This window comes from Pseudophryne corroboree, chromosome 1 (genome assembly GCF_028390025.1).
Source record: "Pseudophryne corroboree isolate aPseCor3 chromosome 1, aPseCor3.hap2, whole genome shotgun sequence".
In the NCBI taxonomy this organism is placed as follows: Eukaryota; Metazoa; Chordata; class Amphibia; order Anura; family Myobatrachidae; genus Pseudophryne; species Pseudophryne corroboree.
The window spans coordinates 497,884,918-497,898,563 of record NC_086444.1 but is presented as its reverse complement, the minus strand read 5'-3'; the positions used below and the strand labels follow the sequence as shown (position 1 = coordinate 497,898,563).

The window sequence follows — 13,646 nt, the reverse complement described above, 5'->3', positions numbered from 1 at the left end:
TCCACTATCCACCCTCCCCTACATATTAAGCACCCCCTACCACGCTGGAAGTCATGTACCAGGGCTTCTTCATTCAGCCCAATGCCCCCTTCTACAGTTTAGCCCCATCTGTGCAGTAAAGTAGTAATTAGCAGAAATGACTGTTCCAGGTCCTACATGCTCAGCGGAAGATAGAACACCCCATACCGCCTGTGGGACATCAAAGCCGCCGCTAATAGCACCCACCACCCCTACCACTGGAGGATGGGTAGGGGGCCCAGTGCATTGCTGTGCCCAGGGGCCTACACTGCTGTTAAGACGTCCCTGCTTGTCTGCGGGTGGTCTTCAGTATGCCGGCTGTCGGGATCCCGGCACATAGTATACCGGTGCCGGAATCCCGACAGCCGGCATACCGACACTTATTCTCCCTCGTGAGGGTCCACGACCCCCCTGGAGGGAGAATAAAATAGCGTGGCGCGCGTAGCACGCCACCTTGCCCGCAAGGGGCTCATTTGCGCTCGCCACACTGTTGGTAAGCCGGCGGTCGGGCTCCCAGCGCCGGTATGCTGGTCGCCGGGAGCCCGACCGCCGGCATACCATACCACACCCCTTGTCTGCAACCACTACCATCTTGCTCTGCAACCCTATATATTTTGATGGAAATAAAGACATCTGAGCAAGTAGAGGTGCACAGCAATGGAACTGACAAAGGGCCTAATTCAGACCTGATTGCAGCAGCAAACTTGTTCTCTAATGGGCAAAACCATGTGCAGTGCAGGAAGGGAAGGGAGGCAGACAGAGTCGGACTGGCCCACAGGGGAACAGTGGAAACCTCCGGTTGGCCCCACTACCTGTGGGCCCTCCTCCTCCTCCTCTAGGGATCAGGTTCCAGTCTCTATCCTAGTGCACATGAATTATGCATTATACATATGTTACATTATACTTCATAAGAACATGGTTTATTATATATTTACCAAGGGGAACAGAACATGTACTCTGTAATGGTTAGCCAAACCTCTGTGGTGGCTGGCCAAACCCTTAAGCATAGGCCCCTACAACAGCATTCCCCCGGTGGGTCCTTCATTCCCCAGTCCGACACTGGAGGCAGATATGACATGTGCAGAGAGAGTTAGATTTGGGTGGGGTGTGTTCAAACTGAAATCTAAATTGCAGTGTAAAAATAAAGCAGCCAGTATTTACCCTGCACAGAAACAATATAACCCACCCAAATATAACTCTCCATGCACATGTTATATCTGTCCCACCTGCAGTGCAAACGGTTTTGCCCATCAGAGAATGAATTTGCTGCTGCAATCAGGTCTGAATTAGGCCCAAATACCAGTATTGGTAACAGAGGAAAATAATAAAAATAATTATTTGAAAAGCTCAGTTCAGAAGCCAGTGCTTAGTCAAAAGGAAGGTATTATATGTACATTTGACTAAGAACTAAATATATGTTTAACTGAAAAAATAAAGAAAATAAATAGGATCTATCGTTATTCATTGACTAATCCATGTCCCTTGCATTTGTTCATTTAGAGGCATGCACCTTAATAACAGGGCTCCTTGCAGAAAACGATGGACACAAAAAGACTGCTTTGTTTGTAGCCACATCCATTTTGCTGGTGCTAAGCGCAGGGGCGATCATATTTTTCTGGCGAAGAGCCCGCACAAAGGCTGTATCTGTTACCAAAGCCGGATATGAGAAATTGCCAGACCAAACAAAGTCATTCCAGTCTTTCAAAAGTAATAGAGAAAGTACTTCCAGCTTCCAGCGAGATCATGTGATTGAGTACCATGATCGCGATGAGGAGGAAGAAGATGATGATGATGATGAAGATATTGTTTATATGGGTCAGGATGGAACAGTATATCGGAAATTTAAATATGGCCTTCTAGAAGACGACGATGAAGAGGATTTAGAGTATGATGATGAAAGTTATTCCTTTAGATAATTAATTGAAAAATGTACATTATTAGTCATTTAGCAATCCAGGATGCACAACCCTTTTCAACCAATAGCACAAATAAACTTATAGTAATGTAGGTCCTTATGGTGCCAGTTTGCGTAAACTGTGTTTTAGCACTAATGTTTTATCCATGGATGATCTTTATTCTAATCATTGATGATCATTGAATCTCCCAGGCAATTCATATCTAAAATATTACCATATTGACTCTATTCTAAAGCAAAGTAACAAAACAACATACTGTTGAAAAAACTAATTGATAAACAGAGATTAATGTGATACAAAATACAAGCTTGGCCAATTTACACTTGTACGATAGGTCATTATGCACAGTATATACTATATATAGTAAAATAAGCCCCAATCTTTGGGAGAGTAAAATACAATACTCTGTCATCACTTTTTTAACCCCACCTTAATACCAACAGTTTTATCCAAGCTTACTTACTTTGGACCTGATACAGAGGTTGTCGCAGATTCTGTAAACTATGCAGATTCCTGATTATTTGGAATCTGTGCCTGTGCAAGGCTTGTTCTGCACATATGTAGGATGGGCATTGTGATGACGCCTGGAGTTCCCCACTGCCGATGCCTGATTGACAGGCAGTGGTGTTGAGGGGTGGGTAGGGAAGGCTGCCTAAGAGCCAAGGGTCTGTGTGTCAACACGCAGACTTCCTGGCCTCACAGCCCCCGCTTCCACTGGCCAGCTGCGCAAGCTGAGGTGGTTATGTTAGATCCCAGCTTGCGATGTCTCTATCACGGGTACATGCAGGAGGCATCTCTTCTCCTTAGACTTCTTCTGCATGCCCCTCCTAGAGATTGGGTGAAAATTCAATGCTGCTTGCATGCAGCATTGAACTTTTGTCCATCTCTGAATCAGACCCTCTGTCTCCTAATCCTCGCTGACAGTGGTGGCACTGCTACTATTGAGCGCAGAGATGAGGAATTCCAGAATGCTGGAGCCCCCCACCCCCAAAACTCCCTTCAGGAGACCCCCTGATCACTTGGGGACCTCCACATCACACTAAGAAGAGGGTTCTTCTCTGCTCTTTTCTGTGGGGCAATGAGATGCTTTGTTCTGCCCCTGCTCACTGATACTGGGAAATACTTGCAAATAACTAACTAACCTCAGAGAAATGTTTGGTGTTATAATTAGAATTGTTGATGCCCTAAAACACTGTATATAATGTTTTGTTGATGCCCTAAAACACTGTATATAATGTTTACCTAGATATAGGCTTAGAATTATGTCTTTAAGGTGGGGAGGAGGGGGGGGTATTTATCAAAGCTTGGAGAGAGATAAAATTGTGAGCGATAAAGTACCAAACAGCTTCTGTCATTGGGGGTCATTCCGAGTTGTTCGCTCGGTAAAAATCTTCGCATCGCAGCGATTTTCCGCTTAATGCGCTTAATGCGCATGCGCAATGTCCGCACTGCGACTGCGCCAAGTAAATTTGCTATGCAGTTAGGATTTTTACTCACGGCTTTTTCATCGTTCTGGCGATCGTAATGTGATTGACAGGAAATGCCGTTTTATGGGCGTGTGGGAAAAAACGCTACCGTTTCCGGAAAAAACGCAGGAGTGGCCGGAGAAACGGAGGAGTGTCTGGGCGAACGCTGGGTGTGTTTGTGACGTCAAACCAGGAACGACAAGCACTGAACTGATCGCAGATGCCGAGTAAGTCTGAAGCTACTCAGAAACTGCTACGAGGTGTGTAATCGCAATATTGCGAATACATCGTTCGCAATTTTAAGATGCTAAGATTCACTCCCAGTAGGCGGCGGCTTAGCATGAGCAAATCTGCTAAAATCCGCTTGCGAGCGAACAACTCGGAATGACCCCCATTGTTTCAAACGCAGCCTGTAAACTATAAGGCAGAAACTGAACCATAAGAAATATTTAAATGTACTGAGTATAAAGTTACTGCACATATACAGTTGTCAAAAACAGCAAAAATGAACATGCAAAAAGTTCCCACATTTGCTGTATATCAAAAACTACACTGGTTTCTGCATTTATATAGGCATTTGATATTATTATTTTTTTCACCTGTAATAGATCAATAGTTTAAATTTGTTAGGGAGTTGAGACAGATCAATCCACAGTACCTGTACACTTACTAAGATGGCACTTATCTCAGTATTAGTCAGTGAGCTGAGCATTTAAACAATCCATGTTTTGGTGATTTTTCTCTTTTGTACACATATCTGTCTGACTTTCTAGTTGCCATGTTGCAGAGCAGGTGGCTCTACGTGTATACCATGCAGTACACTTCACAAAGGGAACACTACAGCCTGCAGCAAGACATAACCGCTGTATATGAGAATTCATTTTTTTTTGTGTTGGATATTCCAGTTGAATAAATTATTTGTGAATAGACAAATTGTACTGTGAATATGATCAGATTTTTATTTCTTTAAATGTTAAAGAATAGATTTAGAAAAAAGGGTACATAACTGTAAGTAGCCATACAGGTGCCCTTATGTATTGACATGTATTAAGCAGAAGGTAAAGGGATCTCAGAATAGTGATCAGCAGATCACAGAAGACTGAATTGACATTACTTAAAGTCAAATGCCAGAGGCATAATCTATTTTTAAGTTGGTTCATAATTTGAAGTCATTACTGACAACAGAGTCCTCATAGTGTTCTATGAACCAGCACTCTGGGGATTCAGTGAAAGCAGCACAGGACAACATTGCTACAGCTCTAGAATCAGTTGTATGTACCCAGGGGCGGATTGGGAACAAAAAGCGGCCCTGGAAAAATGTGTACTAGTGGCCCCACATGGGCAGCACCAGAGGTGTAAGGTCTAGCCATGGGCCATGGCAGCAGCACCCTCCCCCCAAGACTTTCCAGATAGTGGGGATGTCCAGCATCAAGAGGGGAAGTTAAAAATAAATAAAATTAAATATTCTGAGCACATTATATGATACACCTTTAGAATTTAGGAAACTATATAATTCTTTAGAAAGATATATTTTCTTGCTTATTACACCAACCATATCCCAATCACTATTCACTCAATCTTATATGTCAGCCAAGCAGGCAGACAGAGCATACACTAGATCATCTGCAATCCCAGGCTAAGTGGCAAAGTCATTTTTATATATGCAAATTATTTTGCATCTTATTCATTATGTCTATAAAAAGGACCACATGTCCTCAAACAAAACAGGCCCCACGGGTGCGTCGGCCCACCGGGAGTCTTCCCTGTAAACCCTATGGCCAATCCGCCTCTGTATGTACCCTTATCTTTTCTGGACTTAATATACAAATGTACTGTATGTGGATAATCTTACATTTTCTAGACCCTAAATTAATAGAATATGTTATTGTGAGAATGTGTCCAAAGTGGGGTCACCAACACTACTACTGGGCTACTTCTCTGAGTGGATCTGCTTAGCACTGTATTGTGCTTAACTGATAAATGTAATTGTTTCTTTTAAAACAATCCCAATACGTTGGACAGTCTTTACAGCGATATTTTAGTTTCAAATGTGTTTAAAAATATATACTGTACCTTTGTTCCACATTTGCCCTGTGTTATTATGATGTCCCCCCCCAAAAAAAAAAGATTAAATGAAAATGATTTGTACTTGCCTTTGCTTCCTTTCATGTTCACTGAAAGACAATAGTTGTTATATTTAATATGTAATTACACATGAAATGTTCTTTTATGTTCAGTTTACATGCATTTCAAAGCAATCCCCTCCAGAATCATTTCCTGCCTTAGGCCCCTTTAACACTAACCGGCACGGCAAACTCCCTGACGGCTTTTTGCTGTGCCGGGATTGTAATAAATACATAAGCCCATCGGGTCCTTTCACACGGCATGGACACGGCCCGGTCGCCGTGTTGCAGCCAGAAATATCCACTGAATAGGATGGCTGCCGGGCCGTGGCCGTGCCGTCACTGAAGGCAGTGGAGTGTGTGTGTGAATGGCCTCTTTCATTCACACCAGGTTTTTCGTGCCGCTGCTGCTGCTCATGCGCACAGCATTAAACACGCCTCAAAGCAGTTGTGTGTGAAAGGCACTGCCAGCCACCAAAAAAAAGGACAACTTTTGCAGTCCGGTCAAAACTGGGGTGTGTGAGACAGGCCTCAGGGTGAAAAACATGTTACTCACTTTTGTTTTAGTGCTTGCTAGATTTACTTAGAGCACCTGACAGACTGGGATTTTAGAACGCTGTATTTCCATCAGAAGCAAAAATTCAGTAGATGGTGTGTAACATGTTACGTATGTTAGCTATGTTGTAGTAAAGGTTGAATAGCATTATCTTCCCTGTCAGTCGATGTCCAAACATAAATAAAATGTATTCACACATCATGCTAACACATGTATTTGGGAGCATCTGTCCTACACACTAGACCATAGGTTCTCAAACTCGGTCCTCAGGACCCCACACAGTGCATGTTTTCCAGGTCTCCTCACAGAATTACAAGTGAGAGAATGAGATCCACCCGTGGACCTTTTAAAACGAGTCAGTGAATAATTAATATACAGTACCTGTGTATCTGCTGGGGGCCCTGAAAACATGCACCGTGTGGGGTACTGAGGACCGAGTTTGAGAACTTATGCACTAGACCTAGGCACAGAAAAAAATATCTTTACAGTTGTTTATTCCACAATAGCCTCCCTCTCCCACCCCACGTTTTATCAGGTAAATAACGCATTAAATACCAAAACAGAACAAATCATATCTATTTTATTTTGGCCTCTTAAGAAACATTCTGTATAGTATAATAACTGTGAGAAATCACTAACAATGGGAGCCAACATTGTATTAATGTAGTGTTATCACTTATGAGACTTTTATACTACTAGGACAGATGTCACTTGCATCTCATATGCCGTTATTTGTAGAGAGAGGCAAATAGAAAAATACACATGTTCTATGGATAAAATAACGAGAGTTATGATAGACTTACTTTTGTTAAGTCTCTTTCTTCGAGGTTCATATGGTCCACATGGAGCACATTGGGGTTGTAGGTGCTAGATGAGAGTCCGGGCACCACACAGTTAAGCTTTCAGGCTTCCCAGAATACTTGTCACCTCTTCCCTACAACACCACCTCCATGCTCAGGCTAATGCCACAAAAACCCAGACTAATGCCACAAAAACCTAATGCTCAGGCTAATGCCACAAAAACCCAGACTAATGCCACAAAAACCTCAGACTAATGCCACAAAAACCCAGAGACAAGTCATTGCTGCCAGAGGCTGGGTATCTGGAACCACACAGCTTGTATCCTTGGTGTCCTGAGAGACAAAGCAGGCCATAGTAGATGGTTGGTGTGAGAAGCGTGTGCCTGCTGTGTGGCCGGGCAGGCCGTGGAGGAGGTATCACAGCTTGTAGGGAGCATGGACTGTCATGGGTGTGTATAAGCAGTTGAGAGCAAGTACCTGGGGGGGATGGGGGAGAGGAGGTGTAGAAAGCAGGGACAGCAGGGTGGGGCATGTGTAGTGAGCAGAGTCCACAGGGAGGGTGTGTGTAGGGAGCAAGCACTGGGGGGTGGGAAGTAGGAAGCAGGGATTACGGTGTGTGGCATATTGTGTAAGTGGCATTACTGTGTATGGTATAATGTGTCCCGGGTGTTACGGTGTGGCATAATGTGTAAGGAGCATTACTATAAGGAGGAAAAATTACAAATAATGTAAGGGGCATGAATCAGGATATTTTTTTCCTGTGGTGGCCAATGGGCATGCAGGTTGGAAAACTGGGGTATAAGGTAGTCATTTTGTGCAATACCACGCCCCTTGCAGTGTTGCTACACCCACTTTCTCTTACGTCCTAGAGGATACTGGGATCCATTTAGTACCATGGGGTATAGACGGGTCCACTAGGAGCCATGGGCACTTTAAGAATTTGATAGTGTGGGCTGGCTCCTCCCTCTATGCCCCTCCTATCAGACTCAGTTTAGAAAATGTGCCCGGAGGAGCCGGTCACGCTGAAGGAAGCTCCTGAAGAGTTTTCTACATTTATTTTATATGTTTGTTATTCTCAGGCAGGGCTGGATGGCACCAGCCTGCCTGCTTCGTGGGACTTAGGGGGGCCCAATCTCTTGGAGAGTTAATGGTCCCGTTCCCTGCTGACAGGACACTGAGCTCCTGAGGAACCTATTCGCAAGCTCCACCACGGCGAGCTTACAGTCCCGCAGCACGCCGCCACCCCTAACAGAGCCAGAAGAATGAAGAGTGGTGAGTACTGAGTCCCAGCTAACGGGGCGCCAGCCATTATGGCGGCATGAGGGTACGGAGATGCACGGCTTCTAAACGGGGGCGGAATGAGTCTTCGGACACAGTGCACAACTGCATCCCAGTACACTGTACACAGTACCTATACTGGCACAACAGCCTTAAAACAGTTCTCTCCACTTTAAGCACAAAATTACCTCAGCCGGTATAAGAAAAGCGGGAAGACCATGCGCCAATGAAGGGTCAGGGCTTCACTATGAGAGCATCTAGCAGCTCACCAGCGCCATTTTCCCCCTGCTGTGGACACAGACGCTGACAGGACAGAGACGCGCAGCTCCTCCAGTGTGACTCCAAATTACCTCAGCGGTACCAGGCGGTCATAGCAGGGGGAAAGCGATTATTAGTGTACTAAGTCCCCTATCAGGGTACTTAGTCTGCGACCTGGCTAAGCTTGGCATTAGCGGTAAGGGCGCGGTGAGGGCTGGCTCCAAACATCTCTGTGTCTCCCTGAAGGGCTCTTTGTGGGTTAATTGTGCTTAAACTTTCCCCTGTGTTTGTGTGCTGTCACATTACAGTATGTCAGGCAAAGAGTGTGTGTCTTGTACCGCAGAGTGTTCCTCTTCACCAGGGGGCTGACTACAGGGTACTCAGGGTCCACAGACTAGCGGGGCTGAACTGGAATGGGTTAATTCTCTTAAGGGAATGATCTCAACTCTTTCTACAAAATTGTCCTGCAATGAGAAAGAGACGCAATACTTAAAACAAACTGTGGATGAGTTTATGAACAGAACAGAGACTCAGTCCCCAGGACAGCATCTCAGTCCCCTTCCATTTGCCTGCAAAACCGATCTCTGGCCCATATCCTGCAGTCTGACTCTGATGCTGACAGGTCAGACATGGAGAGGGGGGGGGGGGGAGGTGGACTCAGAGGGGGGGATGCAACTCTGTCACAGGGAACAGAGGCTCTTATAGAGGCTATCAGAGTTGTTCTGCATATTCCTGATAAGGTGCCAGAGGAGTGTGAGGAATCTTATTTTAATGTAAAAATAAGTTCTCAGACACTTTTCCTGCGTCAAAAGAATGGAATACCCTGTTTGAAGAAACATGGGTTAATCTTGATGAGAAGTTTCAGATCCCTAAAAGGTTGCTCTCATCTTTTCCTTTTCCTCTAGAGGATAGGAAAAAATGGGAAAATCCACCGATAATGGATGCATCAGTCTCTAGGCTGTCACATGAAATCGTATTGCCTGTTCCTGGTGCAGCCTCCCTGAAAGACACGGCTGATCGTAAAATTGAGACTACACTCAAATCATTGTACACAGCTGCTAGGGTGGCCCAGAGACCCACTATTGCATGTGCGTGGATCACAAAAGCCATTGCAAAATGGTCAGGTAACCTAATTGAGGGGTTAGATTCCTTGCCTAGGGGGGATATTGTCTTACTCCTGCAGCATATACAGGACTCTGTGAACTTTATGATGGGAAGCCATAAAGGAAACAGGCGTGCTTAAAGCATGCACCACTGCTATGGCAGTGTTGGCACGCAGGGGCTTGTGGCTACACCGGTGGACTGCTGACGCGGATTCCAGGAAAGGCGTGGAAGGCCTACCATTCACATGAGAGGCCTTGTTTGGAGATGAATTAGACAAATGGATCTCCACAGCTACTGCGGGTAAGTATACGTATCTTCCTTCCGCAGCCCCCCCAACCAAGAAGACTTATTCAGCTACTAGGTTACAGTCCTTTTGGACGGCCAAGTTCAAGGGCAAATCCAAAGGTGCTTCTACATCCTCCAGCGCCGCAAGAGGTAAACCACGCAAACCAGGAACAGCAGGTGCTCAGGAGCAGAGCTCGGGATCTGCTTCCTCAAAGACTTCAGCATGACGGTGGACCGCAATGCCTGGAAGGCTGTCAGGTGGGAGCTCGCCTACAATTCTTCAGTCAAATCTGGTCAAATTCGTGCCAGGATCCCTGGGTCATAAATATTCTTTCCCAGGGCTACAGACAGGAGTTCCAAGAGCTCCCACCTCTCAGATTCTTCAAATCAAGCTTGCCAGTTTCACAAGCGGCAAGTATAATTTTACAACATGCCATCCAAAAACTGGTACAGACTCACGTCATTGTTCCAGTTCCACCTCATCAGCTAAACAAGGGGTACTATTCCAAATTGTTTGTAGTACCGAAACCAGATGGTTCGGTAAGACCAATTTTGAACCTCAAGTCGTTGAACTCATACTTATGAGTGTTCAAATTCAAGATGGAGTCTCTGAGAGAGGTGATCTCAGGTCTGGAGGAGGGGGAATTCCTAGCGTCTCTGGATTTCAAGGATGCGTACCTTCACATTTCCGATCTGGCCGCCTCATCAGGCTAATCGACGGTTTGCACTGCAGGACTGTCACTACCAGTTCCAGGCCCTACCATTTGGCCTCTCCACGGCACCGAGGGTGTTCACGAAGGTGATGGCAGAAATGATGTTTCTAACTCCACAAACAGGGAGTGAACATAATTCCGTACCTGGACGATCTCCTGACAAAAGCACCGTCCAAGGAAAGGTTGCTGGACAGCATTGCTCTCTCAACCAAACTTCTCCAGGATCATGGGTGGATTCTGAACCTTCTAAAATCTCACCTAGAGCCAACGCGGAGGCTCCCATTCCTGGGAATGTTCCTGGATATGGAGTTGCAGAAGGTGTAAGCATTAGTAATCCAGTCGATGGTTTGGGATGTCCTGAAGCCAACCCAGATATCGGTGCATCTATGCATTCACCTTCTGGGGAAAATGGTGGCCTCTTACGGGGCTCTTCAATACAGAAGGTTTAATGCAAGACCCTTCCAGCTCGATCTGTTAGTTAAATGGTCCGGATCGCATCTTCACATGCACCAGAGGATCCGTCTGTCGCCAAAAGCCAGGATCTTCCTTCTGTGGTGGCTACAGACATCTCACCTCATCGAGGGTCGAAAGTTCGGAATTCAGAACTGGATTCTGCTAACCACGGACGCAAGCCTCAGAGGTTGGGGAGCAGTCACTCAAGGGGTGCAGTTTCAAGAAAGATGATCCAGTAAGGAAGTCGTCCTTCCAATCAACATTCTGGAACTCAGGGCCGTATACAACGCCCTTCTGCAGGCCTCACATCTTCTTCAAGATTGGTCATTCAGGTCCAGTCGGACAATGTGACCTCAGTAACGTACATAAACCAACAGGGTGGAACTAAAAGCAGAGCAGCAATGTCAGAGGTGTCAAGAATTCTCCTCTGGGCAGAGAGAAACGCTGTGGCGTTGTCAGTGGTCTTCATTCCGGGAGTAGACAACTGGGAAGAAGACTTACTCAGCAGACAGGACCTGCACCCGGGGTAGTGGGGCCTTTACCCAAGGTGCTTGACAAGTCGATGGGGATATCCACAGATCGACATGATGGCCTCTCGTCTCAACAAGAAGCTCAAGCGGTATTGTTCCAGGTTGAGAGACCCACAGGTGGTGGCGGTAGATGCCCTGGCGACTCCATGGGTCTATTAGATGGTGTACGTGTTTCCTCCACTTCCTCTGATCCCAAGAATTCTAAAGGGCCTGGAATTCAAGAAGGGCCTGATATGCGGACCTTCTGGAGATGCTCCTCGAAGATCTGTGGCCTCTACCTCTTTGCGAGGATCTTCTGCCCGTTCGTCTATCAGCACTTACCTCGGCTACATTTGTCGGCATGGAGGTTGAACGGCTGATTCTAGCCAGGAGAGGGATACCTAACAAGGATATCCTGACTATGATCCAAGCCAGGAAGGGAGTAACGTCTAAGTATTATCATCCTATTTGGAAGAAATACGTCTCTTGGTGTGAGAGGAGAAAATTTTCTGCGGTGAAATTCCATCTAGGACGTTTCCTGCTTTTTCTACAAGCAGGAGTGGATGTGGGTCTACGTCTGGGCTCCATAAAAGTCCAGATCTCTCCCTGAGGACCAGACGTTCACCTTGGGATCTCAATATTTTGCTGCATTTCCTCCAGTTGGACTGGTTTGAGCCGTTACTGGAGGTGGATGTAAAATATCTTGCGTGGAAGACCGTCACACTGTTGGCCTTGGCTTCAGGAAGACATGTGTTGGAGCTGGGGGCTTTGTCTCACAAGAGCCCCTATTTGATTTTCCATGAGGACACAGCTGAACTCAGAACTCGTCAGCAATTTCTTCCTAAGGTGGTGTCTGCATTTCACATCAGCCAACCTATTGTGGTCCCGGTTGTCACCAACACCTCTGCTACGTCAAAGTCTTTGGATGTCATGAGGGCTTTGAAGGTGTATGTGAAAAGAACAGCTTGTCACAGAAAGACAGACTCGCTGTTTGTTCTTTATGATCCCAATAAGATTGGGTGTCCTGCTTCAAAGCAGACTATTGCATGCTGGATCAGACTTACTATCCAGCATGCTTATTCCACGGCAAGTTTGCCATGTCCAAAATCTGTTCATGCCCACTCTACTAGGTCGGTGGGTTCTTCCTGGGCGGTGGACAGGGGTGTCTCGGCTTTACAGATCTGCCGAGCAGCTACTTGGTCAGGTTCGAAAACGTTTGCTAAGTTCTACAAGTTTCATACTTTGGCCTCTGAGGACCTTCAGTTTGGTCACTCAGTTCTGCAGGAACCTCAGCACTCGGTACATCCCCATGGTACTAAATGGACCCCAGTATCCTCTAGGACGTAAGAGAAAATAGGATTTTAATTACCTGCCGGTAGATCCTTTTCTCGTAGTCCATAGAGGATACTGGGCGCCTGCCCAGTTATTCGTTCTTCCTGCAATGTTACTTGGTTAAGTAATGTTGGTTCAGCCGTTGCTGTTTCAAGTTTGGTTTGGTTGGCTTTCCTCTTGTTGTGTGTGCTGGTTCAGAATCGCACCACTATCCTTATCTATCCTTCTCTCAAAGTATGTCAGTCTCCTCGGGCACAGTTTTCTAGACTGAGTTTGGTAGGAGGGGCATAGAGGGAGGAGCCAGCCCACACTATCAAATTCTTAAAATGCCCATGGCTCCTAGTGGACCCGTCTATATCCCATGGTACTAAATGGACCCCAGTATCCTCTATGGACTACGAGAAAAGGATTTACCGGTAGGTAATTAAAATCCTATTTTTTGGCTAATTCTTTATTTTTAATATAGCAATGGGAGGGGCGCCAGAAACTTTTTTGGCAGGAGGGTGCAAAATTTCTAGCTACGCCACTGCCCACGAGTCCAGTCTTAACACTTAGAGAGTGCCAGAAAGCATTAAATACAGCATTTTGTTTCAAAAACTTTCATAGCTCCTCAGGAGGTATAATTTTTCTCGAGTAGCTCACACACTAATTAAGGTTGGAAACAACTTGTCTAGTGGAATCCCTGCCTAGAGACAAAGTCCACGCCAGTGCTGCAGTCCGTCTCCCAGAATATGCAGCAGACGTGATTTAAATGTGGGTTCTTTTAAGATGGGACCCTCTTACCTGCCCCCATATGCCAGCCACGCAGTCCTGGGGTCTCCACAGTGGGCGGTGC

At 45.9% G+C, this 13,646-nt stretch overlaps 1 protein-coding gene and 1 long non-coding RNA gene across 2 annotated transcripts in view; one reads left to right on the top strand and one right to left on the bottom strand.

Moving 5' to 3' along the window:
• LOC134932092 (proprotein convertase subtilisin/kexin type 5-like) overlaps positions 1 to 2,532 on the top strand; it is a 28,649-nt gene extending 26,117 nt beyond the window's left edge. Inside the window, exon 4 of the mRNA XM_063926159.1 lies at positions 1,519 to 2,532. Coding sequence (XP_063782229.1) covers positions 1,519 to 1,934 — 416 coding nt within the window. The 3' untranslated portion in view covers positions 1,935 to 2,532. The remainder of the gene's footprint in view (positions 1 to 1,518) is intronic.
• The window catches only part of LOC134895667 (uncharacterized), a 47,118-nt gene extending 39,752 nt beyond the window's left edge, over positions 1 to 7,366 (bottom strand). The window contains exon 1 of the long non-coding RNA XR_010171932.1: positions 6,883 to 7,366. This is a non-coding gene — a long non-coding RNA (uncharacterized LOC134895667). The remainder of the gene's footprint in view (positions 1 to 6,882) is intronic.
• Between the last annotated feature and the right edge of the window lie 6,280 nt (positions 7,367 to 13,646).